Genomic DNA, 27101 nt, shown 5'->3' on the forward strand with positions numbered 1-27101 from the left:
GTCAGATTGCATTGTGAATGACAATTCAACTAAATTCGACACAAATTTAGTACAGAGCAAAGGTCCACCCAGTTCGAGGCATAATGTTCAGCTCTGCGAAAATTCCACACCAAGCGACGAGGTTCACCCGCCCCCCAAGAAGGCCAAAACGAAAACAAAAATATAAGGCTGAGAGGTCATACGCCACCTTCGATACCACACTCTGTGCGCATGAACACAGCACAGAAAATTTTGGTTCAAAGATGCACCACAGCGATGCTCATCAGTACGCTCAAATGAGGCAGCCCAAAGAGTGCTTCCTAATCGAGGTGAGATCACAGCTTGGACACTTAATAAAATAATAAACGAAAAATATTGGAAAAGCTATGTTTGTGAAGCTGCGTGAGCTTGAAGATCTATGATTTTACTCGAAACTTGCAGATCAAGCGACGCATGCGAAGAATTGAAAATGAAGCGAAGGGTGTAAAATTAAGCGAATCCATTCCAATATACAAAGAGGCGCGCTACTGCAATCAATTTGAGTTATCAAGCAGAGGTACCACGTGAAGTGAGGAAATTAGCAGTGAAAAGCGAAGCAAGACAGCTAAAAAGAAAGAGTAAATTGACAAATGGATCCCTCACAGATTAGATGTACATCAAATTTACCTCGAGAAATTTTTAACATCAGTTTATACCTTCACTTTATAATTTTACATCACATTCAACCTTCCGTCCACTTCCGTCCAATTCCGTCCAAATGTTGGAGGGTTAAAGTGATCCAAAAAATTTCTGGAGGTAAATGTGATGTATAGTCAATTTCTAGAGGACTAATTCATCAATTCATTGAACTGTGCCTTTAAATTTTTTATTCTTCTCTACTGTCTCCTCCCTTGTTCTTCCACTCTCTCATCTGTTTCAGAAAACTGTGGCAAAGGGCGGGAAACGAAAAGGAATCGTCTCTGTGCATTTCGAAGAAGATCAGTCCTGTGTTAAGCATTTTGGTTTTTGGGTTTTGAAGAAAATCGGTTCTGTGTATGCAGTGTGCTACTAGCTTCGTAAATCTGAAGGTAGGCAATGGTGTTTATTGCTTGCATTGTCGATTTTGTGGTCCCCTACTTCTCTTCTTGCTCTGATGTGTTGTTATTTGTAATAAATGCAGTCCCCTACTGTTCCTATTTAGCGTTGTTATGGCCCAGATGATGATAAAGTTTGCTCTTTTTTTTTTTCTTTTTTAAAACCAACTGTGGTCCCCTACTGTTCCCCGTCGATCTTTTCGTTGGCAGGCCGTGGCTGCTCTCTGTTTAAAGAAGGACAAATTAGTATCAGCAGAGGAACACAAAGTTAAAGCAAAGAAAAAGTAAAGTAAAATGAGTGAATAAATCGGAAGAACAATTGTTGCCTGGAAGTAGGAGTACTTGCTGTAGCTGTAGCTATAGATTGCATCTCCTGTGTGAAAAATTGTAGCATGTTAGGGCTAAAGCAGTCTAAAGTTTAGCACGTTACAGGCTAATATATAGAGGAATAAGCAAACAGAATAAGGAAGCCACCCGATAATGTCAACCAACTTGTTCATAAACAGAAAATCAGACATTCATCGAGGTTACTGACTCACCATCTTCATTGAGTTTCCTCAATAGTTGCGCTCTTGTAGGGAGGGCATACATTCTCGTAGCTACAACTTTCCTAATAGCCCAACCATCATGAGGAGCAAAAACCTGAGCATAAGCTTTGGACGCTGGATCTTTCAAGGAATTTCTAATCGTGATTATTGAACAATAAAGAAAGACTGAAGATCAAATAAACAAAATGTGAAAAGCTGAACACATTGATATTGTTGAGCAAGACTTGCATTAGTGGCCTCTCCCATTTAAGAGCGATGCAATTGACAGTCTAATTGGGGGCCTTTTAGTGTGTGTGTTTGGGTGGGGCTGAGATGGGATCTTTATGTTTACTATAGAATAGTGGCGTAGCTGCATCAGTAAGTTATGTAGCATGACTATTGTTGAAAGAACAAAATTTGTTAAATTGCTGCAATGTTAGAAGAATGTCTCTGATGAAGCAGATTGGTGGTGTGGAAGATTCATAGGGTGACAACCATATGGTATGTGGTGTTTTGTAAAAGTGATGTTAAAACTTCAAGCGTGAATTCATTTATCCTTTTGGCATTCAGGTGGAACTCTGAAGTATGGTAAAATACCTATTTGCTGCTTTGATATTAATGGGAATCTTTTTATGCAGTTGCCTAATAGCAATAAACATGCTTTCTGGCTTGAAAACATGCACTGAAGTATCTAATTACATGCACAATGGTGGATCTTCAGTGCCGCATAGATCAATTTCCCCTGCCAATGGTAGACATGAAACCAATAAATTTTCCAAAGCAATAAACGGCTCAAGGGAGACATTTGATCATAAGAAGCGGGCATCAACCAAACCACTCATTAAATCTTCAGATGCTGAAATTAAACACTCTTTTATGTTTTTATGAATAATGTTCTTTAGATTGCTTTGAAAAATTGTGGCTACTTTGAGTTGTCTTACCATAAGAAAATATTAGGGTTGTCTCCCAGTGTAATGAGATAAAAGACCTAGCAACCTCATTGTATTTTATAACTTCTACCAGTTTTGTTAGTATCCAATGTGAATCTTAAAAGGACCATATAGATTTATGTTTTATATTCAGCGTTTTTGTTATAAGAGTATTTGAAGCTTCCATCCTTGATTCTGGTTGTTGTCATTGAGTGGATTTTTTTTCTTCACTCAGCATGTGTTACTCAGCAATGCGTGGGTGTTGATCTTCAATTCATGTTAAGTATGCCCATTGTTTTTTGGATTATTGTAGTATGGCATGGGAGTATGTCGAGGACAATGGCGATAACGCGGGGCCTGAATTGTATCTTGATTGGTATGATGATGATCCTGAATTTATTGCTACTGGAGGGAGTACATCACATGTGCTTGTTGGGAATTGGTGTATGCCCTAGAGGCAATCTATCATCAGTTCTGTAATATGACATGTATTTCATTATATTACGAGGCATATATGTTATTGTGTAGATTGCGTTAAATATGATTTTATACAATAATGTCCTTGGAATAGTATGTTCAATAGGCATCAAGTGTGACTTGATTGTGAGATCCTATAATTACTGAACATTATTCCTAAATGTCCATAGTCAAAGTATTATCGTTAATTAGGACAACGATAATACGGTTAGACTATTGTGGGTATTGATTGATGACCAAGTCTCACAGGTCATGGATATGGAGATATCAAATCACATCACATGTATACATTAAGAGTAATGTGTATTGGACTGATCCGCCATGAGATTGCTACATGGGTTGTTACGTGACTGTCATTAGCATATCTCAAAGTGACTATAATGTAATGGTCCTTTGACTTGAGGTCACCATAGATTCCTACATGTAATGTCATATACTTTGATACTGTCAAACGCCACTGTAACAGGATGGTTATAAAGACAGTTATTGGGTATACCACAGAGTATGGAGAGGAATGTGAGTGATCAAGATAGGATTTGTCCCTCCTACGAAACGGGAGCGATATCTCACGGCCACTTGGTGGTTAAGTCTAAAAGTGTATGCATACCCAAATGAGTCGATATAATGATATCGAGCTCATTTGTTCTGATAGACTTAACCGGTAAACCAAGAAAAAGAGATATTGAGCCATACAAGGATGTCATCGACCATGCCTTGGGCTCAATAGAGATATAGAGGACAAAGGGATTATATTACACGGTAACGGAGGTCACAAGGTTCGTCGAGAAATTGACTTTCCGATTACTTGAGTAACAGTGATGCATTGCTAGATGCCACTCACTGTTTGTAATATTGAAATAGAGATTTTGATATTACTGTCAACGTAATTGGGAACCTACAGGGTCACACACTACGACTAAATTGAAGAGATATCTTGAAACAAATAAAATCGTCTAATAGAGATTAGATGATTTATGGTGCGACCGATTAATCGGATATTTAATGAGATTAAATTTATTGATTAATTAGACTCGATTTATTAGATTAAATGGACCTAATTGATGCACGATCAATATGGTGACACATGGCTTTTACGTGAATAGACATGTGTATGGACACATGTAATGTGGAAACCCAATTTGGGTTAGTCCCACATCGGCCAGGGACTTGAATTGTCCCCCCCCCCCCATATTGCTTATAAAAAGGGGGGCAATGTGCATATATATATATAAATCAGCAGAGACATATATATATATGTGTGCTGCATATATATTTGCTAATATATATATATATATATACACGTAGTATATGCATGTGTGTGCATATAAGTATATATATATATATATATATATATAATTTGAGTTGAATTGTTCAACTCAAATAAGGTCCATTAGTCTAATAAATTTCGGGTGTCGCATCGGGGTGTTTCTTTCGAGTGTTGGTCGCTAGCACCGCCGATCTCGAAAACTCGTCGACAAAGTCGGTGTGGATACCAGTAGAGGCGTCACGCGTGGGACGCTCGGTCGACAACTTTAAATATTCCAGGTACGCTTTTATTTACTCTTACTCTTCTAGTAGGTCTTGGAATTAGTTTCACGGGTAGGAAATTTTGAATTTCTGTTCATTTTTCGCTTCCGTTGCGCCCCGTGGAACTAGCAGTGCTGGTGCTGGAGGGTCTGGACTGCAAGTTGCTAGTGTTAGTGGATATAGCATCGAAGAGGCTCAAATGCAAGACAAATCGAGAGCTAAAAGAAAAAGGCAAAACACAAAAACCAGGTTCAAGCAAAGAACAACTAAAGAAAGAGAGAGATTGTTTGTAGAACAACAGAAAATATTTGCAGAGCAAGAGATAAATGTTGTGGTGGAGGATTTGGCCATCTCTGATGCTTGTGACACAGATAAGTTAGAGTCTCTTAAAGGTGATGAGAATGATGGGGAGATTGTGCAGCTACTAGTGTTTACTGAAGCAGTTGAGTTTGAACATATTACAATAGAGCTTGCGATGGAATTTCCAAATCTAAAAGTGTTTAGGAATGCAGTGAGGGATTATAATATTAGTAGGGGAAGAGAAGTTCGATTTAAGAAAAATGAGTCCATAAGGGTAAGGGCGAAATGTGTGGAGAAAGAGTGTAAGTGGATTATATTATGCTCACTAAACAAGAAGACCAACACATATCAAGTGAAAACCTTCGTAAGTGAACATACATATTGTATAAAGTTACAGAATAAGTTGGCCACAAGGGAGTGGGTGGCAAGTAAATTGGTTCCAAGGGTTAGGTTCCAACCAAGCATGACTGGACAAGAAGCTTATGATTACCTGATGCACTCATATAGAGTGACAGTGGGAGATGCTATGATTTACAGGGCCCTATGTATTACTCATAAGATATGTCAGGGTTCAGAGAATGAACAATATGCTAAGCTAAGAGATTACTGTAATGAACTTCTAAAAAGCAATCTGGGGTCGAGCGTGGGACTGAATGTTGCTCTAGTCTCACATCATTTTCAGATAATGTATGTATGCTTGGAGACTTGTAAGACTAGATTTTTGAGTTGTTGTAGGCCACTTATTGGCCTAGATGGTTGTTTCCTGAAGGGATATTTTAGGGGCCAACTTCTATCAGTTGTTGCTCAAGATGGAAATAATGCCTTTTATTTAATAGCATATGCAATAGTTGATGTGGAAAACACAGAAAATTGGATGTGGTTTCTCATAAATCTTGTGGATGACTTAGGGGATCCTGTGCTTAATGGTTTTAGCTTCACGTCTAATATGCAAAAGGTATATTTAAATTTAATTTATTTCATTCATTACTTATGTATTCACCTTTGCTTATTGCTAATCTAATTACTTCATATTTATAGGGCCTAGATGATGCACTGAAGGAGATTTGCCCAGGAGTACCACATAGGTTTTGCGCTAGACATATATGGGCCAATTTCAACAAGAATTGGCCAGGTAAGGAGTTGAAGGATGCATTCTAGGCTTGTGCTAGAGCAGCAACTGAGTAGCAATTTCAACTGAGGATGGATCACTTGAAGACAATCAGTCCAGAAGGATGGCTTTGGCTGAGCAAATTACCACCTGACAGATGGACCAGGTCAGCATTTGATACATACTCAAAGAATGACTCACTGACAAATAACATGTGCGAGCAATTCAATTCTGAGATAATGAAAGTTAAGAGTAAGCCCATTATCACCATGGCTGAAGGGATCGGAATGTACATTATGAAAAAGATGACAAGGAGCAAGCTGCAAATGGCCAAATAGAAAGGTCCACTCTGTCCTAAAATTCAAATTAAGTTGGAGATCATGAAAAATAGAGCTATTGCGTGGACTCCACATTGAGCTGGTGATCCTGATATGGTTAAATTTGAGGTCTCATGCCCTCCAAATTCCAAATGTGCTGTGGACCTATAAATGCATACATGTTCTTGCAGATAATGGGACCTTATTGGGATTCCTTGTATGCATGCAGTTGCTTGCATTGGTTTTAATAATCTGAAGCCTGAAGATTTTGTGCATCCATGGTATTCAAGGAGCACACATGAGCAGCTCTATGATTTCTTCATGAAATCGACTGCTGGTGAGGAATATTGGACAAAGTCAAGTGAGGACCCTGTCCAACCTCCAAAGTTAAAGAGGCCACCCGGTCGTCCCAAGAAGCAAAGGAAGAAAGGAGCAGAGGAACTAAAAGATCCATACAAGCTGAAAAGAAGCTTAGGTCCCATAGTTTGTGGGAAGTGTGGAGGTAGTAAACACAACATTAGGACTTGCAAAGGTCCTTCAATTGCTTCAAGTTCAAAGAAAAAAGGAAAAAATTCCTCAAGGAAATCCAATGTTAAGCCTATTGAAACTAATTCTGCAGCTGCATCGGCTGATGGTACTAATTCAACACATGTACATGTTTAAAGATTTTTCATTATGCTTTACTTGATGTGCTTTTATTTTTCTAATAATGAAATTGCTCACAATGCAGGGGACTCCTCTGGTAGGTCGAGATTTTCCACCTGAAAGGCCAAGTCCATCAGCACAGGTATATATTAAGTAGTATTATTTTCCTTATAAGTAAACTTGCAAATGAGTTGATTAGCATGAAAGATTTCTATTATACAGTTAAGGAATGCTTCAAGTTCAGGAGTGACTGTTTCAAGTTCAGTAGTGCCATCTCAAGTTGCATCAAGTTCATCTATGGTATGTACTAATGTGTTTGAAGCATTGAATATGTATTGGCTATTTGAGTATGCTGATATTAAGTATTTGACATTGTAGTGGAGGTTTGGCTTTAGAATAACACCAACTATGGCAATGCTAGGTAAACAAAGTGTTGTGAGGGGAGTGCCTGCATTCAAGACCCCTCCTGTGAGGCCATCGACTGTACCCCCGATCCCGCAAATCAACAGATCAGTACAAACTCAGTTCATTTTTAGGGGCCAACAATCACTGTCATTGGAAACCATGCATGCTGCTGGTCCTGCAAGTGCAAAAAGATTTGCTAGATACCTTAACCTCAACCAAATACCCCCTTCACAGTGACGAAATGTTGGGTAATGCCATTTGTAATTTTTTGACCAAATCTGAACTTTTTGATCTGAGGTATATATTGTGCTTGTTTTTGTAAAGTTGGAAGTGATATGAGGTATATACTCTGGTTCTTTTTGTAAAGTTAGAAGTGATCCAAGGTATATATTGTGGTTCTTTATGTAAAGTTTGAAGGAGCTAAAGGTATTAATATTAGGCGCTAAGCTTTTCGATATTGGGGAGTTAAATATAGATATGCATGTTAGCTTGTGAAAACACTGTATTTTTTGTATAACAGGTACCAAATCCAAGTCTTATATGGATTTGGTATTTGTTATATCTAGGGGAAGGGATTTGTTTCTTTGTTTAGGCTTGTAAAGACTGGTACGTATCTCATATAAACTTCAATGGTATATTGACTTCCTTCATATGTGATTGTTTATTGAGTTCCATCAATGCATAGTAAACTTTTTATCTGATTCCTATAATTATACTGTATATAGCTGTCGGGTTCCTTAATTTTATTGAAACAATCTTGTTGAACAAATGTTGTTCAGCTTCTGTCAGGTCTAGAGGAAAGATTTAGTGGAGGGTAGTTGCTTGCATGGTCTAATGGTGAAAATTAGAGCTGGGTCTTCTCTAGCTGTTCGGTCTTCAGTTTTGTCTATTTGTGCAAAGTGTGAATTCCCTGATGAGGCATATCGTTCTTTCTGTGAAGTTGTAGATCAGAATATATTCAAGTGGACATCAGTGATTGGGGTACATGCAAGGGTCAGGAAGATGAGGGAATGCATTTCCTTGTTTCACAAAATGCAGTATACTGAGTTTTATCCTGATGGAATTGTTATCAGTTGCATGCTTTTGGGGTTTGGGAATTCAATGAATGTCCTTGAGGGGAAAATGTTTCATGGATTAGTACTGATCAGATGGTTCATGAAAACGTTACTTGTTTGATCAGATGGTTCACAATGCACTTTTGTCCATGTACTGCAAATTCCGGCAGTTGGATATAGCAAATAAGCTATTTGGTAGAGGGAATAAACTTGATAAGGAACAGTGGAACATAATGGTTCTTGGACAGAACAGAAGAAGTTCAGAGAACAACAGATTAACTTCATTAACTTATCTGCAAAGGTTTGTAAAACTGCATTACACAGAAACTGAAACATAGAGGATAGTAATTCTGTCATTACAACTGAAAAAAGTGCCTATACACATGTCCGACATTCCTACCGTTGTAAACTATTGAATTGGTCCTCCAGAGAATGAAACAGGTCTCCTGCAGAACATGCAGCACTGATTCCATGTCCAGTAGTGTTTGAGCTAAAGAACTGGAAATGGCAGATCTTAATCTGAAGATTTCCAGCTAACAAAGCAAAATGCAACTGAGCCCAAAGCCCACAGCACAGCTCGTGAAATTGGAAACGGAAGATGGCTCAGATTTGATTCCTCCACAAAAGTCCAAACTCAAAAGGGTAAACCCCAATTCCCCCATAGATTAATCCAACGCCAAACTTTCAATGCTCAAATCAAATCATCAAAAAAGCCGAAGCTGAGCTGCGAAATGGCGAGATCGGATTCACTTGCTTGAACGAGTATCTTTTCCCAGGAGGAATACAGTCATTAAAGGATTCACCAAGTGGAACCTTAGAAGGAATGAAGCAATCTATCTCTTGACCAAAATGCTGGGCAATCTAACCAACCTGTAAAAGAATAAATCTTCAGAGATCCCAGGAGAAGAGGAATTTGTCAGCTAGAAAGAGCACAGGCATGAAAGGAATGACAAGCACCCACAAACGAAATGTAAGCTGCATCAAAAGGAATCCCTGAAGCCACTAATCACTCTATCAGAAATGAAAAAAGGAGGAAAAAAACAAGGGCGGAATGTAAAAGGCAGACAAAAGATGTTTCAGCACAATCACAGTGAAAAAAGATGCAAAACTATATTTGCGGCTCTGCCAATCGGATACCCCGTCGCTTCAGCCCTGCGGGAACGAAACGGAAGCCTCTGCTGAGACACCTCTCAACTTCTCTCTCTCTCTCTCTCTCTGCCACTAGCAAATCAAGAGCCGACCAATACGCCAAGACGGGGAAGGCACCTGCAACAAAAGGGACAAAAGAGGGAGAGGTCGACACATTACGACTTCAGCACCTCAGACACCCACAAACTGATTGGACCCGACCCGAATAGGATGGGTCCAATCCGACCGAACTCGATAAGCCGAGTCAGATCCAACCCTGCTTACATCAAGGTCAGATCTGGAAAGATCAGCGAGGAGTCGTCCAGATCTGACCAAGGAGCAAAAGAGGAGCCATAAAAAGGGAATTCAACTCTTTTCGATTTTCGTTGAATAATTAGTCCTTTCTATAAAAAAAAATTTATCAATTAAGGTCTTGGTCTACTACACATCAATTATTATTATATTAATTCTTTTTTAGTTAAACTTCCTGATGTATATATGCACATATATATAATTAGCAAATTGCAGCTTTAGCTCTTTATATCGACTGTAATTCATTTTTTAGCCGTGCCAACTTGCTTCTTAAAAATTCATTTATTTATTTATTTTTATCATTTTGACTCACAAAGCGCGTTTCTTGATGGTAATCTTTGGTCAAAAGGAAAGGATCGAAATTTATTGCCAAAATTGCACTCATCTGATTAATAAAAAAAAAGCCAAGATAAAAGACGAGCTAGCAGTTCGACATTTATTTTCCTTAAATAAAGTTTCGAATTCTAATCTTACGAATAGAAAAAATTTATGTCGTGAGAGCTTTATCTCTTAATTGATAAGACTGAATTGAATCAGTCGGGGTCCAATCGATTTTTCAAATATCATGACTAATATCAAAAAAAAAAAAAAAGACAAGCTCTGTCAGCATGTTGTGTGACCTTCACGGAAGCTGCTTCATCCAATGAGCTAATTCGACTCTCTTGCCAACTCCAAAAAAATAATAATAATAATGAAAAAAAAAAAAGAATTCATCTCTCTTTGGTTTTCGTTGAATGATTAGTCCTTTTTATATAAGATTTATCAATTAAAGTCTTCGTCTACCACCCATCAATTATTATTATATTAATTTCTAAACTTCTCGATGTACATACGCACACATATATAATTAGTAAAGTGCAGCTTTAGCTCTTTAAATCGACTATCATTCATTTTCTACCCGTGCCAACTTGCTTTTTAATAGTATGTTTGGGTTCAAAATAGGATTTTAAAATCAGATTTTGATTTTGAAATAGAGTAGTATAAATGATTATTTATGGGGCTCACATTTTGATTTTATATGAGTTATTTTGTTTTATTATGAAAAAAAGTGATATAAATGGGGCTCATCTTTGACTTTGTATGAATTATTTTGTTTTATTGTGGGTAAAATTAAATTAAAGTGTAATTTTAACCAAATAAGCCTGAGAAATTCTTTTTTTAATCATTTTGGTCCACAAAGCGCATTTCTTGATGGTAATCTTCAAAAGGAAAGGATTGAAATTTATTGTCAAATTACACTCATCTGATTAAAAAAAAATTCAAGACAAAAGACAAGCTAGCAATTCGATATTTATTTTTTTAAGTAAAATCTCGAGTTCTAATATTATGAATAGAGAAAACTTATATTGTGAAAGCTTTTATCTTTTATTGTGCGGATATAATTTAATTGAATTAGTCGGAGTTGAATCGAATTTTCAGATATCAAGACGAATATCGAAAAAAAAAAAAAGACAAGCTCTGCTAGCATGTTGTGTGAGCTTCACGGAAGCTGCTTCATCCAATGAGCTAATTCGACTCCCTTGCCAAACCCAAAAAAAAAAAAAAAAGAATTCAACTCTCTTTGGTTTTCGTTGAATGATTAGTCCTTTTTATATAAGATTTATCAATTAAAGTCTTCGTCTACCACCCATCAATTATTATTATATTAATTTCTTTTTAGTTAAACTTCTTGATGTCCATATGCACATATATATAATTAGTAAAGTGCAGCTTTAGCTCTTTATATCGACTATCATTCATTTTTTACATTTGCCAACGTGCTTCTTAAAAATTCCTTTTTTTCTAATCGTTGTGGCCCACACAAAGTGCGTTTCTTGATGGTAATCTTCAAAAGGAAATCATCGATTAAAAAACAAATTCAAGACAAAAGATAAGCTAGCAGTTCGATATTTATTCTTTTTAATCGAGTTTTAATTTTATGAATAGAAAAAACTCATATTGTGAGAGCTTTTTATCTCTTATTATGCCGATCTGGCTCAATTAAATTAATCGGATCTAATTGAATTTTCATATATAATAACGTCGTAGAATCTTTCTTCATTCTTCAACCTCTCCTCTTTCTCAGCACAGTACAACTGTCCAAGCAAAGCTTTCTCTCTCCCAAAAGCATCAAAGAGAGAGGGGGAATGAGGCCACAGATCGTGCTGTTCGGCGACTCCATAACCGAGCAATCCTTCCGTTCGGGAGGTTGGGGGGCTTCTCTCACAGACACTTACTCTCGCAAGGTTCTACCTTTTCTCAATTACTCATCAGATTATCAGTTTTATCTTCATCCAATTCATGGATTGAGAGCTGGGTGGATTTCTGATTCTCTTCTCGACGACGTCGAAATCAGGCCGATGTGTTGGTTCGTGGGTACGGCGGCTACAACACCATATGGGCCCTGTTCTTGCTTCACCACATATTCCCTCTGGTGAGCTGAAGGTTCCAATTCTTAGCTATTGCATTCAGCTGTTCATCCGAGAGAAATATGAAATGGGTTCATCGAATCGATCGAGCTGTATTCATATTGTGGATTGCTGATTCAATTCTGATCTCTGATCAGTTAGTTGCATTTTGCGAAATAAATATGCTCATTCTTGATCCGGGGAATATCTCGAATGCCGTTCGGGTTCGGGCTGCAGTTTTGAATCATCTGTGATTGATCTAATGGAGATATTAACTTCTATTAGTAGTTTCTTATATATATATGTGTGTGTGTGTGTGTGTGTGTGTCTATGTATGTATGTATGTATCTCGGAAGTCCCAAGATCTTTTCAGGAACTTCGCATGCTTTGCCAGTCTTATGTACAGATGTGATACATATGCCCTCTACTTGTAGGACTCGTCAAAGCCTCCAGTAGCTACCACGGTCTTTTTCGGGGCTAACGATGCAGCTCTCTTGGGGAGATCAAGCGAGAGCCAACATGTTCCCATTGAAGAGTACAAGGACAATCTCAGAAAGATAGCTTGTCATCTTAAGGTTCAAATCCGGACCTCTCCAATGCAATGACCTCTGAATGTTCTTCAAATCTCTTATTTTGTTACGATCAGTGGTCATTTAGATGTCTGTAATCTGTATTGCAGGAGTGCAACCCAACCATGTTAATCGCTCTTATCACCCCGCCTCCGGTCGATGAGGAACGTAATTATGCTCGGTATCTCCACGACCTCTCTTTCTTCAAACATTACAGACTGTTGTTCAATTCTTTAGGCTGTCTAATTCTTCTTGTCATGCTGAAAGGACCAACGAGGCGACAGGAACTTATGCCAAGGGGTGCATAGAGGTGGCCAAGGAGCTGGGGCTCTTCTCAGTCGACCTGTGGTCCAAGATGCAGGAAACCGAAGGTTGGCAGAAAAAGTACCTGAGGTTTGTCATGCTCAAAACCCGTCACCAAAGCATATCATTGCAACTACTTATAGCGTATCATCATTGAACGACAAAGGTCATGGCAATTGATCCTTTTGTGGTTAATTGGGTATAGAGGAATCATCTTCAGACCAAATCTATATAGGAATGTCCGTTCATGCCTCGTTTGTTTTATGATTGTTTAGCATTTATTTATGAACAGGGATGGGCTACACTTGACGCCAGAGGGAAATCGAGTGGTGTACAAGGAAGTGATCAGTGTGTTCAATGAAACTCGGCTTTCTGCTGAGGAGATGCCCCTTGATTGCCCTCGCCAATCTGAGATCAACCCAAAGAACCCTGAGAAGGCTTTCCAGCAGAAGTGCCTCTAGGCCAACAATTGCATTTTCAAAACCCAACACGACAAGCCGGTCATGGTCTTATTCTGTGTATTTGGTACTTTCGTTGTATGGACTACTTTCGAAATAGAGATGCTGGCATTTTTCAATGCGTCTATGGTTCATCCAAATTCAGACATTCATTACACAGATCAAATGTTGATGAACGTAGAGGCAAGAAGAATATCGAGAAACTTGGCGATTCACTCGACCTTAGACGAGAAAAAACATCTTCAGGTTCAAAAATATTCACGAGACCGTGTTGTTATCCTACAAGGCAATCTCATATTTCAGCCTATTGCATTCTCAAATTAATGACAATGGACGCATATTGATAAAATTTGTTTAGCAACCATAGACGAACAAAATGGTTCAGGGAATGTAACATTGCAATGATGGATAAGAATGCGATAAGTGAAGAACTAATGAGCTCACTAGGCCTAAGGCATTAATGGGCGGAGGAGGAGGAGCAGAAGAAGAAGAAGATTTGGATCAAATGGATCAATCAATAGGAGGGGAGTGGATGAATTGAAAAATTAGGGCTCTAATTGAACCGAAAATAATTGGAAAAATGGGGACTTTGGAATCGGCCGCCAGTGTCAGCGGTTGGAAGGTAAAGATTCATAATCCGACATTTTCTTTTTCATTTTCCCGCAAAAACAAAAAAAAAAGATATATTTACCTTTAAATCTTTATCATAGCGTTTGGTAATAAAATTAAGTTTAATTTAAAAAGATGAAAATAAAAGTAGTTTGGAAAAATATGTGAAAGAATTTGAAAAATATAATTAAAAAGTAATGATTGCGTTGGTAAATTGAGAAAAAAGTGTTGAGATTGAAAGAAAGTAAAGAATAGTGAGATAAATGACTTTTAAAAATTAATTGTAATAAAAAAATTATGAAAGAGAATTTAAAGAAAAAGATATAAAAAAAAGAGTGATTGTATTGTTGAATTAAGGAAAAAGTTAAGTTAAGTTTAATTTTGTAAATAATTATTTGTTAGTAAACTAAAACTCTTGCTACATGCGATCATAAGTATCAATTTCTAGTCACATAGTTTCATAATAACTCTGTAAAACTTCGACATAATTTCCTTTGGATTGAGCCGACATCCGTTACATCAACTCTTCCTTTTTTTTTTCTCATGCTTATCTATGCCACAATTTTTAATTAATTTTATTTAATTAAATTTCTATTATGAATCTTATATAATTAAAATAGATCGCGTTCTTGCATATTATGAAGCCACATTTCATCTCTTTGGTTTCTTTATTTTTCTTATTCATTTTTCTTTTCTTTGCGCTTTTTACAAAAATACTTAAATTAACTACATAATTAAATACATCTAACATTGTAATTTCAATTTCTTAATAAATAAAGTGACAAATTCTCTCATGCATTCAAATGTATGGTATTGCATTATGATCTTAAAATGATATGAAGGGTAATATATGACACCAAAATTATGCATTGTGTGTAAAAAAGATAAAGAGCATATTTGATACTAGACATAACTAAGCAATTATAATTATAAGCACATCAAAATTTATTTATTTGTTTATATATTTAATATTATAGGTGCAAAAGGAATGATGAAAGGGGTTGAGTAAGAAGATATCATATGATTTATAATTGAATACATAATGTGAATAATTATAAATTAAAAAGATAAACATTGAGAGCAAATATTGGCTTGAGTATCATCTTATAATATTTTATATAAAATCTAAAAACTCACTGTAAATTGAGAATTTTTTTTGAAAAAATTGGATTTGTATAATTTAATATATATATATATATAATGTTATTGTTGGTTAATCAAAGAGTTTACAAAGAAACAAACTTTTATTTTTTTTTTCTCGTAACACGAGAAGCAATTCGAATATTATGTAGGTATTCAGAACACGTGACTTATGGATAATTCCCTTGCAAGCTCTATAAGTGTGCTAAAATTGGAGTTTTAAATAAATAAATTTGGCTACATTAATTTTAAAATGTTTAGTCCATCATACATATTTAGTGCAAATCAACCAATTTTTGGTTATGTCCACGCCACTAAATAATAAATAATACAAGCTAATGAGTAATGAAACTAATAAATAATTAGACTATATTAAAATTTTGTTGGTTCCCATTCGATGGGAAAATAAGGATTACACATGGGGGGGTTGGAAAGCGAGGGGCGCGCAGGACTAAGGGTCGTCGCAAAATCATCCAAGGAAACTCATGTTTGTGAATTTTATTTTTATTCGTTTATTTAATTTATTATATCTTCATTTGTGTATTTTTTGTGAAATGATTTTGCACTTTTTTTTATAAAAAAAAAAATTCCATTTCCCATGTCAGTGGACGCCTGCTACGTCAATGGGACATTTGCTGCATTAGCAAGAAATAACTGAAAAAATGGAAGCTAGACCGGAAAATTAAAAGTAAAAGTCCATGATTTTATATGTAATTCGTAAAAGTTCATGTTAGAGTTGAAAAATTAAAATTAAAAATTCGGGTATTTTCACGTCTTTTGCCCGAAGATAGAAAGAAACAAATCCAACGGTGGAGAACCAGTCGCTGAACGTTTCAGCGGCTGGATGGTATCCGAGGTTGCCTTATTGTTTCGTCATCGAATAGCCATACCTACGACGACGTCGTAGAATCTTTCTTCATTCTTCAACCTCTCCTCTTTCTCAGCACTGTCCAACTGTCCAAGCAAAGCTTTCTCTCTCCCAAAAGCATCAAAGAGAGAGAGGGAATGAGGCCACAGATCGTGCTGTTCGGCGACTCCATAACCGAGCAATCCTTCCGTTCGGGAGGTTGGGGAGCTTCTCTCACAGACACTTACTCTCGCAAGGTTCTACCTTTACTCAATTACTCATCAGATTATCAGTTTTATTATCTTCATCCAATTCATGGATTGAGAGCTGGGTGGATTTCTGATTCTCTTCTCGACGACGTCGAAATCAGGCCGATGTGGTGGTTCGTGGGTACGGCGGCTACAACACTAGATGGGCCCTGTTCTTGCTTCACCACATATTCCCTCTGGTGAGCTGAAGGTTCCAATTCTTAGCTATTGCATTCAGCTGTTCATCCGAGTGAAATATGAAATGGGTTCATCGAATCGATCGAGCTGTATTCATATTGTGGATTGCTGATTCAATTCTGATCTCTGATCAGTTAGTTGCATTTTGCGAAATAAATATGCTCATTCTTGATCCGGGGAATATCTCGAATGCCGTTCGGGTTCGGGCTGCAGTTGTGAACCATCTATGATTGATCTAATGGAGATATTAACTTCTATTCTTAGTTTCTTATATATATGTGTGTGTGTGTGTGTGTGTGTATGTATATATGTATGTATGTATGTATGTATCTCGGAAGTCCCAAGATCTTTTCAGGAACTTCGCATGCTTTGCCAGTCTTATGCACAGATGTGATACATATGCCCTCTACTTGTAGGACTCGTCAAAGCCTCCAGTAGCTACCACGGTCTTTTTCGGGGCTAACGATGCAGCTCTCTTGGGGAGATCAAGCGAGAGGCAACATGTTCCCATTGAAGAGTACAAGGACAATCTCAGAAAGATAGCTTGTCATCTTAAGGTTCAAATCCGGACCTCTCCAATGCAATTACCTCTGAATGTTCTTCAAATCTCTTATTTTGTTACGATCAGTGGTCATTTAGATGTCTGTAATCTGTATTGCAGGAGTGCAACCCAACCATGTTAATCGCTCTTATCACCCCGCCTCCGGTCGATGAGGAACGTCGTAAAAATTCTGCTCGGTATCTCCACGACCTCTCTTTCTTCAAACATTACAGATTGTTGTTCAATTCTTTAGGCTGTCTAATTCTTCTTGTCATGCTGAAAGGACCAACGAGGCGACAGGAACTTATGCCAAGGGGTGCATAGAGGTGGCCAAGGAGCTGGGGCTCTTCTCAGTCGACCTGTGGTCCAAGATGCAGGAAACCGAAGGTTGGCAGAAAAAGTACCTGAGGTTTGTCATGCTCAAAACCCATCACCAAAGCATATCATTGCAACTACTTATAGCGTATCATCATTGAACGGATCACAAAGGTCATGGCAATTGATCCTTTTGTGGTTAATTGGGTATAGAGGAATCATCTTCAGACCAAATCTATATAGGAATGTCCGTTCATGCCTCGTTTGTTTTAAGATTGTTTAGCATTTATTTATGAACAGTGATGGGCTACACTTGACGCCAGAGGGAAATCGAGTGGTGTACAAGGAAGTGATCAGTCTGTTCAGTGAAGCTTGGCTTTCTGCTGAGGAGATGCCCCTTGATTGCCCTCACTCTTCTGAGATCAACCCAAAGAACCCTGAGAAGGCTTTCCAGCAGAAGTGCCTCTAGGCCAACAATTGCATTTTCAAAACCCAACACGATAAGCCGGTCATGGTCTTATTCTGTGTATTTGGTACTTTCGTTGTATGGACTACTTTCTAAATAGAGCTGCTGGCATTTTTCAATGCGTCTATGGTTCATCCAAATTCAGACATTCATTACACAGATTAAATGTTGATGAACGTAGAGGCAAGAAGAATATCGAGAAACTTGGCGATTCACTCGACCTTAGACGAGAAAAAACATCTTCAGGTTCAAAAATATTCACGAGACCGTGTTGTTATCCTACAAGGCAATCTCATATTTCATCCTATTGCATTCTCAAATTAATGACAATGGACGCATATTGATAAAATTTGTTTAGCAACCATAGACGAACAAAATGGTTCAGGGAATGTAACATTGCAATGATGGATAAGAATGCGATAAGTGAAGAACTAATGAGCTCACTAGGCCTAAGGCATTAACGTGTCTTGATTTTTGGGATGAATATAACATCTAATATCACAATCTACCCGAAAAAAATTTCTCCATGAGAACTCTTAAGCTGTCTTCGGCTTCGTCTTAATACGTTTCACCCTCGAGTACAAGAACACTCCAGCGAGGGCAATGCCAGTACCTGCATCATGCAGAGGAGCCAAACACCAATTAAAAGCAGTGGTACTTGCGCACTGAATTAAATTGAAGACTATAGTAAATTTAAATCTGTCAGGGCACTAAAGTAAACTTCAGGCTGAGTCCAGTTAATATTTACCGAGAGAGTTGATGGGGGAAACGGGTGTCTGGAAGAAGATAACGGAGCTGACAATCACCACAACCCGCTTCACGCAGTTACCAACAGAGTGAGTGACAGGAGATACTCTCTGTAATATCATGTAAGAGACCTGTGCGCCATTCCACACATAAAAGTCAGCATATCAGGAAACAAATTGCCTTATTTTGCGGCAGATGGAATATCATCTAAAGAACATCAATTGACAAGATGGTCAATAAGATTTCTGCTGAGTTACCTGCTGATAAGCATGGAAGCACAGCGCCGCAACTAAGGACCTGGTCAATACTTGTTTGACATTCATACCTTGCTCCGCCTGTTATGCAATATGACAAAATTCAATCTTGATCAATAAGAGAAACCATAAACAATTGAGAAGTCCTTTTCCACGTTATTTGAAGTCAGGCGACACTCACAGCTAACTTGAAGTATGCTGGAGAAAACTTGACACCTTCCAGATAGCAGGTCACAGGGAACAGAAGAATGAAGGACATCATAGTTATTATAGAGAATAGAGTTATGTTGTCAATGGATTCCTGCCAAGAACCAACTGTGTGAAGACTCGAGACAGAATATACAAATGTGTAAATTGCAATGGAGGAATTATTACTAGCAATATACTAGCTAACGCTGCATGCTATAGAGTACAACATGGGAAAATACAACAAATTAGAATCTCGGAGGTTGAGATTGTGAACTCTAGATTACCTCTTTATTAACCATGACTTTTTTGCTGAGAACATTACGGGATTGATTTGACAGATTTGAAGCCATGGCACTCCAGAATCCAGCCCTTAAAAAAACAGCCAAGTCAGACATAAGAAATATGTATAAAACTCAACTGCGCTTGGTGTTAGGAAAATGTCAGAGGAACCGTAGCTAGTCCCCTGAGGATCTTATTTTGCTTTTAGTTTGAAATCTCTCACCAGTTAAAAGAGGCCTCTGTGACTGATGCTAGAGCAACTCCTCCAACAATCGGAATAAGGGAACCGACGACCCAGGGAGTGGGCATCTGCAGGATACAAGAGATGCGTACTCAACATATTCCAACTAAGAACACAACTCCAGCCTAAGTAACAATTGCAGTGAGAAACCCACAATCACATGCAATGAAATTTTATATGATATTATAGTTGCAAAAAAGCTAGTCATGCAGTTTTATTCGGTTGGTTCAGCTTGATAATAATATGGTTCACTGGATTATTCTCGATCAAGATACCAAGTGACAAATCAGAAAGAAGCAAATTTCAGAGCTATAAAAACCACGCACCTCCCCTAGGAACATTACAGACAGAACAACAGAGAAGAAGGGCTCCATAGCCTTGATCGTGTGAGTGAATGAAACAGCCACTTTCCCGAGACTCATGTTGGTGAAAAGGTTACCTAAAGTGTGCACCACCGCTAGTGGCACAATTGCCATCAGCTGCCATAACAACAGTCATGACAGCAATTAGAATAGATCAAAAGAAACAAAGATAAAAGGACCTGGGCCGGAACTTGAAATACTACAAACATCAGTTCTCTGGCTAGAGAAAGATTTACCTGGGACCTGCTGACTTTCGGTCTTTTGTAGAGATTGGTAATCCACATGAAGAGGACAAGCACTGAACCTACTGCAAACTGAACCAAAGTAACAGTTGCTGGATAATGGAAGGCCTTCAAAACCTGCAACGAATGTCGCCGTCAGATCTAATATTGCCATACTGATAATTTCAGTACTGATTTTTCTAATCGTAAAATGCAACTTGATAAAATCCACATCTGGCAAACATCATGCTAATAATTCTATCAAATGGGCTAACAAGAAACTCGAGAATCGCCGATGGCGCCCAATTTGTCAGCTCATAGATTCGGCTGGTTCCACTTGCTTTGACAATCCAATAAGTTCCGCAAACTAAACGTGCTCAGATAATCATATCGGGCCGGGACAATCCACAGCGCGATGAATGCATAATGCAATTTCCATCAAATTATCAATCACAAATAAAAACACGGGAAAATGAAATTATGATTCAAAAATACCGTTTTGCATTGCAGTAGATTAATAATTCACCAAATGAACGAATTAGATCCTATAATGCAGCCAACCCTATACAACGACAAATTGGCATATTCCAAAGCAGAAAGCACAAGGAGGAGGAGAAGCAGAGCCTGTGGCGAACCTGCTTGTTGTAGATGTTGAAGTAGATATTGAAGAGATACCAGAGGCCAAACAACATCCCGAGCTGCAACGTCTTCATCAAGCTGCCCGACTTCTCACCCTCGCCAGCCGTTTCAGGCACCGAGGCAGCTCTGACCTCGAAACGGTCCGGCTGCGGATCGGAGCCGAAATGCTGGACGCCGCTCCAAGGCCTGAGCTTGGAAGAGGACAGGGACCAGGAGCGGCAGGGGAGAGCGGAGCCGGAGAGGCCGGAGACGGCATCGGAGCTGGAGGGCAGCTTGGAGGAGGCGGAGATGCGGATGGGATCGAACTTGAATGCGGGGGCGAGGGCGCGGCAAGTGAGACGGGTCCTGAGGGAGGGGGACCTGTGGAAGGAGGGGAGGGAAGGGGAGAGAGCGAAGGCCGAGCTCTGCATCTTCGAGATCTGACGACGAATACACACTCAGAGCTCCGACACAGACAGCGAGACAGAAAAGGAGAGAGAGAGAGAGAGAAGGAAAGGAAGCGTGGGAGACTCCGCCGATGGGAGGAGGCAAAGGCAGGCGAGGCGAAGCGAAGCGAAAGCGAGGTTGGTGAATCGATCGATGTTATTTATTTATGCACATGTTGATAGTAACGTTTTCTTTTGCTGAATGGTTAATAGTTACGTTAGGTGAGGCTGCTCATATCTGCATCACGCACTGAATCGTTCTTTCCCCCAAATTTCTCATTCAAGTCGGCTTGGTTTTGTCTCTGTCTTTGAGATGACTTCACTAGATTTTAAGTTGCTACGTTACTGCAAATAAAGTCTGAGATCACGAGAGGTATGAGTTATAATCTCACAACAACGAATATCGAATTTGAAATCATTTGATTCAATCAAATGAAGATTGCACTAAATATTTTTCGATATATTTAATTTGCATTTTTCTTGTAATAAAAGATGAAAAGCTGGGATTGGAATTATCGGATATTCTAGGAGGATATGTTTCTTTGAGAAAGACGTTAGATTTTTTGGCATTTATTAGTTCAAGTCCCTTTTGCCTTTACCAAAAAAATATGTTTTTGTTCTGTCTTCAGTCATCGTTAACGCTTTTATGGAGTCGAAGAATTACAGATGCAATTGGGTTTATCACTCCTCAACGCAGATAGAAAAGCTTTTAACTGAAAATGAATGAGATGAATGAGGTTCGATATTTATGTGTGAATTGAAAAGAATCATCTATTATTTTATCGTGTAAGCACGACATAATTGGATTTTATCCATGTGGTGGGCTATACCTTACAAGTACCACATCTAACGATCTCTTTTTTCTCACATTGTTCAACAAAATTTGGTATGGGAGTGGAATTGTCGGTAAGAGGTGAATGGGACATTTCTCTTGCCATATTAATTCATTCATTCATTCCAACAAATATTCATAGCTTTTTTTCCCCCCCAAACTGTATATGTATTGCAACCGAAGGAGTGACTCAAGTGGACCGGAAGGGTCAAACCTGAAAGGGAACAAAGAGCTTTCAGCAGCACCAACCCAAAAGAGACTGCTAGTTGCCTGCCTACTTGCTCTGGACCACGGGCTCGGCACCGAAACAACATAGATCCTGTGTTTTGTATTCTAATCTCATCAGCAACAGCAAGACGTCCCATATCACAATATTTGCCCATCCCGATCTCTTACTAGCAAATGAAATTACATGCCAGGTGAAAATTGTCTAAGGAAGAAAGTAGCTCTACAGATGTGTTATCTTTGATGCCATGTGAATTGGGAAAAAGATGAAACAAGCACGGTATATTCCCACTCGATGAGGATAAATGAAGTGATGAAATGAATCCAAAGCCCGAACAAGCTTACTCGAATCAATGAAAGATAGTCAAAGTAGCAGTAGTCACACGAATGTCTTACTTTCATGCCTCATGAACGGGAAAAAGGAAGATAATGTGAGTGCCGTAATTTTGACTTTAAATGAACTTTCAATTTTTAACCCAGGAAAGCGTTCTTGCGCCAAGAAGTGGAAAGGAGCAAAATCTTTACAGTAATGGAATGAATCGAAATCTCAAATTTAACCAGAAACTCAAATCAACGAGAAATGGCAAGGTCAAAGAAGAAAGGATTTTCTCATTAACCAGGCAAAAACCCGATTCACTAGTTATAAATAGGAGCACACGATGATGGACATGCAATATCTTCATTTTTTGATAGTATGACTCGACACAGAAAGGCAATGAAGAGCACAAGTGCCTAGTATCTTTATTGCCTTGTAAGGCGGCTGCGACGCAATTTCAAGACAGGTATACCTGGACACTTGCAGTCTTCATTACCTGACAGACGGGGCAGAGATCGATGAACCCTTCACAGTCTTTGCACAAACATAGGTGTCTACAGGGCAAGAACAAAACAGACACCTCCTTCACCTTGCATGCTCTGCAGCTCATCTTGTTTGTCTTCCCGGAAACCGAAGTCCCCGAACCGTCCATTAAGTTAAGAGGGTTCCTATTGACATATGAGGCAGCATCATCAACCTCGCTGTCCCCACACCCTTCTTTACTGTTCATTGCGCCCTGTGCCGCCACCTGTTGCAAGTTGTTCTTCAAAACGTTGATTACAGACTCATTGTACTTTGCCCTGTAGTGCCAAGACTGGACCTCCATCGTAACCTGCTTGACTCTTTCCTCTAGTTCCTTGTTCTTGCGGTTCATGTTCTCAATTTCGAGGTCCTTCTCATGTAACTTCTTGCCTACCCCTTTCTCTATCGCGCTCAACAATGATGCAGTGTGCCTTCTCTGGAGTTCCCTCACACCCTTTACGATGCCTTCTTCCTGATACATAACAATGAAATGGTTCCATGAGCAGTCAAACCAGATGGAAGAACCGTGTGCATCAGAAACAAAGCAATGTAAGGTTTGGTTGATCGAGCAACAAGAATCTAATAGCCACTGCAAAACTGGAGTGCTATTATATATGAGTAAATCTACTCCGATTAAGATTGAAACTAAACGAGAGGGGACGAAACACTCTGAAATTGTTTATCATTAGAGTAAAACTGATCCCAGAAACATGAGTTACGATACAAAGCAAATCCAGAAGGCATAAGTACCTGTAATCTGATATACTGATCAAGTTCCTCTTTCTGTCGATCCATCTCGCTCTTGAAGTTATTGTTGAGAGACAGAATAGTGGGGAGTGTAGCAGTCATGCCTTCGCTGACAGAGGAAATGGAGGAGTTATGCTCATCTTCCTCATATGCAAGTTTCAGCCCTGTTGACACGGGCTGTGGATTGAAAATGCTCCCAGAGTTACCAGCTTCATGTTGAAAAAGTTTATCACTCTGGTTTATAAGATTTCGCTGTCTAGAAATAGGTTCTGCCTCCTTAAATCTTTTAGCTGGCTGGCCAATATTAACTGTGTGATTCTTGCCTAAGTAGTTTAAATGACCAACATTACCTCCAACTGTATCTGTAACAAAATGCAAATGCTAGTTTGTGAAACAATTAAAGAAATAAGGAAATAAAAGGATATGAAATACGATAGACAACAAATTGGAAAGATGTAAATGCCAAAAATTAAGATGGAGAGTGCGGGGACATATTAGAGTTCAAGTTGATCACTAAGGCTTAGGAAATTCCACAAGCAAAGGGCAAGTGTAAAATTTGGCAGCAGAACTGGATATTATGTATGACCATATCCATCAAAATAACAAAATAATGAGGAGGTTTTCTATCGATCCATGAGTAAGAATAGGTACATGACATATGGAGTGCAAGGTCTACCAAAGGAGTGAATGAAGGACAGCTAGTACTCCTATGGCGCTTTAAGTAAGAAATACAGAAGCATATCGTCCGTTATACGCAGAAAATTCGAAAAGAGAATGTTCCCTGTGGCTAGTTATAACCAACAGCTCAACGATTACGTGCACAAGAACATGTGAATTAACTCAGTGTCTCCGAAGAAGTTTAACATCAAGGCAGTAGCCACAAAAGAGCTTCTCGAATTCCCAAAAAATGACATGACATGATAAAGTCAGTTTTTCTCGTACATAACACGCCAGGATTCACAAAACAATCTGCTCCAGTCCTCCCCCAAGTAATCTCAGAAGCACAGAGAGAACTAAGTTGCACGGAGAAAAATTTAAGTTCAGGAAGCGAAAAAAGTATGCTGATTGCAAGACATATTATCAACATGATAGACCACCATCGAGGGCATTCACCAACTAAATCTGAACAGTGCGAGAGAAATTTGGAAGCTTAGATATCACACAAAATTTCTTAGGAAAAAAAGATGAGCATAAGTTCTCATTTGAACTCACAGTCACCGAACAACTGCAGCTGAGGCATCACATTAGCGTCATACTGGAACTGGCTATCCCCAAGCAAGAGAGGAAAGCCAGGGTTGCTTGAATCGCCTCCAAACATTACTCCTGAAAGGAACATTAGGCACAACAATAGGTCAGTGGACGAGCCTGAAAAGCACGATATGTGAACACTCAACACATGACAGGATCAAGACAATGCAGAGATGAATCATTGACGAAATGGAAGCGAACAACAAGATAAGACATAAGATGAGATTTGTAGCATCATCATATTCAGGGCAGTGAACTCGGCCTAATTGACCACATACAACGATCGAAGCCGATTCAAGTAAAATCAGAATGCAGATATGCGATCGTCGCAGTGCAGGCTTATCGGAACCTGTAGAGTTCAATCCAAGCCTCAACGGAAGGTTTACCAATCACGCTTGATTCAAGGGGAAAGAGGAGTAGAAACGCCTTGAATGTGTAACCTCTGATCCAATCAATACGTAACCGCAGACTCGGGTTAGCAGTGAACCGCTGGCAGCAATAAATTGCACCAGAAATCGAGGGAAACGGGGGTGAAAGCGAAACAAACAAATCCCAACCGCAACGCAAAAGACTCCGAAGAAGCAAGGACCAAGGAACAGTTGTAACTCCAGCCCATGGATCGGAAACTGAAAGGTGTAGCTGTACCTGGAAGGACGACCGATCGAGGGGCCCGATCGAGCAAATCGGCGCCGGATCTGAGGAGTTTCAGGAGAAGACTCGGACGGCGATCAGCGAAGGGAGGACGACGGGAGATGATAGTGGCGATGGCGATGATGGAGGTGATGGGAAAAGTGGGTAGGGAGGTGAGGAGGAGGAGGAGGAGGAGGAGGAAGGAGGGGAAGGGGAAAGGGATGATTCCATTTGTACGGAGGACCAGTTGGAGTTGGAGTTGGTGTTGGTGTTGGTATTGTCGTTCTGTTCCATCACTGCCTTCATCACTTCACCCTTTTTCATTTTTTTTTCCCTTTCTAATTTAATCTCCTTCCTATAAGTATTTTCACAGTTACGATTTTTCCTTCGCTGATATTTTTGTCTAAACGAGCGAATTTAGATTTTCAAAATGTTGTAACAAGACCTTTTTCTCTATTTTTATTTTTGATGCCTTTTATTTTAGAAAATAAAAATAATCTCGAATATTGAAAAGGAAAAAAAATGAAAAGATAAACAAGTGACTGCTGCAAGAAGGGGCATGTAGGAGCCTCACCGTCGCCCACCACCCCTGGTGAGCATCAGTGGCCTCTGAAGTTATCGAGGATTTAGGCCGGGGATGGTGGCCCTAGGCGAGGCTACACATCAGAAATCAAGATTGAAAATCCAAAGAGTCGTTCCCCGATCTCCAAGTTAGGGGTCATGCCAATGGACATTAGACCACCCCTTTAATTCAGTTCATTTGATAAGAAGTCAATTGAATTCTATCGTTTGGATTACAAAAGTTATAAGAATTAGATCAAAAATGCAAAAATTTTGTTAGATTTGAAATCGAGTCGAAATTAACAAGATTTGGCCAAAATTTCAATTCGTTGTTACGAGCTTAATTTAAAATTAAATTCCTTTATAGATAAATTAACTCTATTCTAAAATGCATTCCAAACAATAAAATTCAATTCATTTAAATCAAATCCATGAATATTCCAAACAACATAATTCATTTATAATTAAATTTAATTGAACTAAAATAAAAAGAAATGAATTCAAATAATTTATATAAGAATTGATTCCAAACGAAGGGGACTACTGTATTTTTTTATTTAACTTTTCAATTTTTTTGTAGAAGGAGTGTGAGTTTTTTTAATAGAAAAAAATTATTTTAAATAAGTAAAAAAAATATTATACATTTTCTTCTTTTTAAATGTATTTTGGTTTTGAAAATAAAAAATAATCTCAAAATTTCAAAAATAATTCAATATTTTTTTAAAGAGTGCTAGTCACGAACAGGGCTAGTGGGGTCTCACTGGTGTCCTTCTTGACTAAGCATTGTGGTCTCCCGCTTC

At 38.7% G+C, this 27101-nt stretch overlaps 4 protein-coding genes across 5 annotated transcripts; 2 read left to right on the forward strand and 2 right to left on the reverse strand.

Annotated features, from left to right (window-relative positions):
* Positions 1 to 11820: 11820 nt before the first annotated feature.
* Positions 11821 to 13651, forward strand: LOC116187752 (GDSL esterase/lipase At5g62930-like). Its single transcript, XM_031516678.1, has 6 exons — positions 11821 to 12007; positions 12118 to 12195; positions 12604 to 12744; positions 12849 to 12919; positions 13006 to 13131; positions 13334 to 13651. The coding sequence occupies exons 1-6, from the start codon at positions 11909 to 11911 to the stop codon at positions 13500 to 13502; spliced, it is 684 nt and encodes a 227-aa protein (XP_031372538.1). The 5' UTR covers positions 11821 to 11908; the 3' UTR covers positions 13503 to 13651.
* Positions 13652 to 16177: 2526 nt separating this feature from the next.
* Positions 16178 to 17990, forward strand: LOC116187751 (GDSL esterase/lipase At5g62930-like). Its single transcript, XM_031516677.1, has 6 exons — positions 16178 to 16352; positions 16466 to 16543; positions 16958 to 17098; positions 17203 to 17279; positions 17366 to 17491; positions 17698 to 17990. Exons 1-6 carry the CDS (start codon positions 16254 to 16256, stop codon positions 17864 to 17866), a joined length of 690 nt encoding a protein of 229 aa, XP_031372537.1. The 5' UTR covers positions 16178 to 16253; the 3' UTR covers positions 17867 to 17990.
* A 193-nt stretch (positions 17991 to 18183) lies between these two features.
* LOC116187750 (triose phosphate/phosphate translocator, non-green plastid, chloroplastic-like) lies at positions 18184 to 21373 on the reverse strand. Its single transcript, XM_031516674.1, has 9 exons — positions 20792 to 21373; positions 20172 to 20294; positions 19900 to 20052; positions 19556 to 19641; positions 19338 to 19422; positions 19046 to 19165; positions 18868 to 18945; positions 18612 to 18741; positions 18184 to 18476 (listed from the first exon to the last, which is right to left on the reverse strand). The coding sequence occupies exons 1-9, from the start codon at positions 21203 to 21205 to the stop codon at positions 18400 to 18402; spliced, it is 1266 nt and encodes a 421-aa protein (XP_031372534.1). The 5' UTR covers positions 21206 to 21373; the 3' UTR covers positions 18184 to 18399.
* Positions 21374 to 22728: 1355 nt separating this feature from the next.
* On the reverse strand, positions 22729 to 26032 carry LOC116188564 (probable BOI-related E3 ubiquitin-protein ligase 2). Of its 2 annotated transcripts, none has more exons than XM_031518010.1 (4): positions 25756 to 26032; positions 25075 to 25185; positions 23866 to 23966; positions 22729 to 23587 (listed from the first exon to the last, which is right to left on the reverse strand). In XM_031518010.1, exons 2-4 carry the CDS (start codon positions 25178 to 25180, stop codon positions 23051 to 23053), a joined length of 744 nt encoding a protein of 247 aa, XP_031373870.1. In that variant the 5' UTR covers positions 25181 to 25185; positions 25756 to 26032; the 3' UTR covers positions 22729 to 23050. The 2 variants fall into 2 exon arrangements, with proteins under 2 accessions (XP_031373870.1, XP_031373869.1); XM_031518009.1 differs by having other exon boundaries at positions 23866 to 24224.
* Positions 26033 to 27101: the final 1069 nt, after the last annotated feature.

Source organism: Punica granatum, chromosome 8 (assembly GCF_007655135.1).
Source record: "Punica granatum isolate Tunisia-2019 chromosome 8, ASM765513v2, whole genome shotgun sequence".
In the NCBI taxonomy this organism is placed as follows: Eukaryota; Viridiplantae; Streptophyta; class Magnoliopsida; order Myrtales; family Lythraceae; genus Punica; species Punica granatum.

What these genes read in the sequence shown, in the direction of transcription:
- LOC116187752 (XM_031516678.1), top strand. Translation starts at nt 11,909, where the DNA reads ATGAGGCCACAGATCGTGCTGTTCGGCGACTCCATAACCGAGCAATCC. An exon ending in CAGACACTTACTCTCGCAAG is followed by an intron (nt 12,008 to 12,117) that starts GTTCTACCTTTT and finishes CGTCGAAATCAG; the next exon opens with GCCGATGTGTTGGTTCGTGG. An exon ending in TTCACCACATATTCCCTCTG is followed by an intron (nt 12,196 to 12,603) that starts GTGAGCTGAAGG and finishes CTCTACTTGTAG; the next exon opens with GACTCGTCAAAGCCTCCAGT.
- LOC116187751 (XM_031516677.1), top strand. Translation starts at nt 16,254, where the DNA reads ATGAGGCCACAGATCGTGCTGTTCGGCGACTCCATAACCGAGCAATCC. An exon ending in CAGACACTTACTCTCGCAAG is followed by an intron (nt 16,353 to 16,465) that starts GTTCTACCTTTA and finishes CGTCGAAATCAG; the next exon opens with GCCGATGTGGTGGTTCGTGG. An exon ending in TTCACCACATATTCCCTCTG is followed by an intron (nt 16,544 to 16,957) that starts GTGAGCTGAAGG and finishes CTCTACTTGTAG; the next exon opens with GACTCGTCAAAGCCTCCAGT.
- LOC116188564 (XM_031518009.1), bottom strand. Translation starts at nt 25,180, where the DNA reads ATGTTTGGAGGCGATTCAAGCAACCCTGGCTTTCCTCTCTTGCTTGGG. An exon ending in GCTGCAGTTGTTCGGTGACT is followed by an intron (nt 24,225 to 25,074) that starts GTGAGTTCAAAT and finishes ATTTTGTTACAG; the next exon opens with ATACAGTTGGAGGTAATGTT. An exon ending in ATCAGTATATCAGATTACAG is followed by an intron (nt 23,588 to 23,865) that starts GTACTTATGCCT and finishes GTTATGTATCAG; the next exon opens with GAAGAAGGCATCGTAAAGGG.
- LOC116187750 (XM_031516674.1), bottom strand. Translation starts at nt 21,205, where the DNA reads ATGCAGAGCTCGGCCTTCGCTCTCTCCCCTTCCCTCCCCTCCTTCCAC. An exon ending in AAGTCATGGTTAATAAAGAG is followed by an intron (nt 19,166 to 19,337) that starts GTAATCTAGAGT and finishes GGTTCTTGGCAG; the next exon opens with GAATCCATTGACAACATAAC. An exon ending in GCTTCCATGCTTATCAGCAG is followed by an intron (nt 18,742 to 18,867) that starts GTAACTCAGCAG and finishes AATGGCGCACAG; the next exon opens with GTCTCTTACATGATATTACA.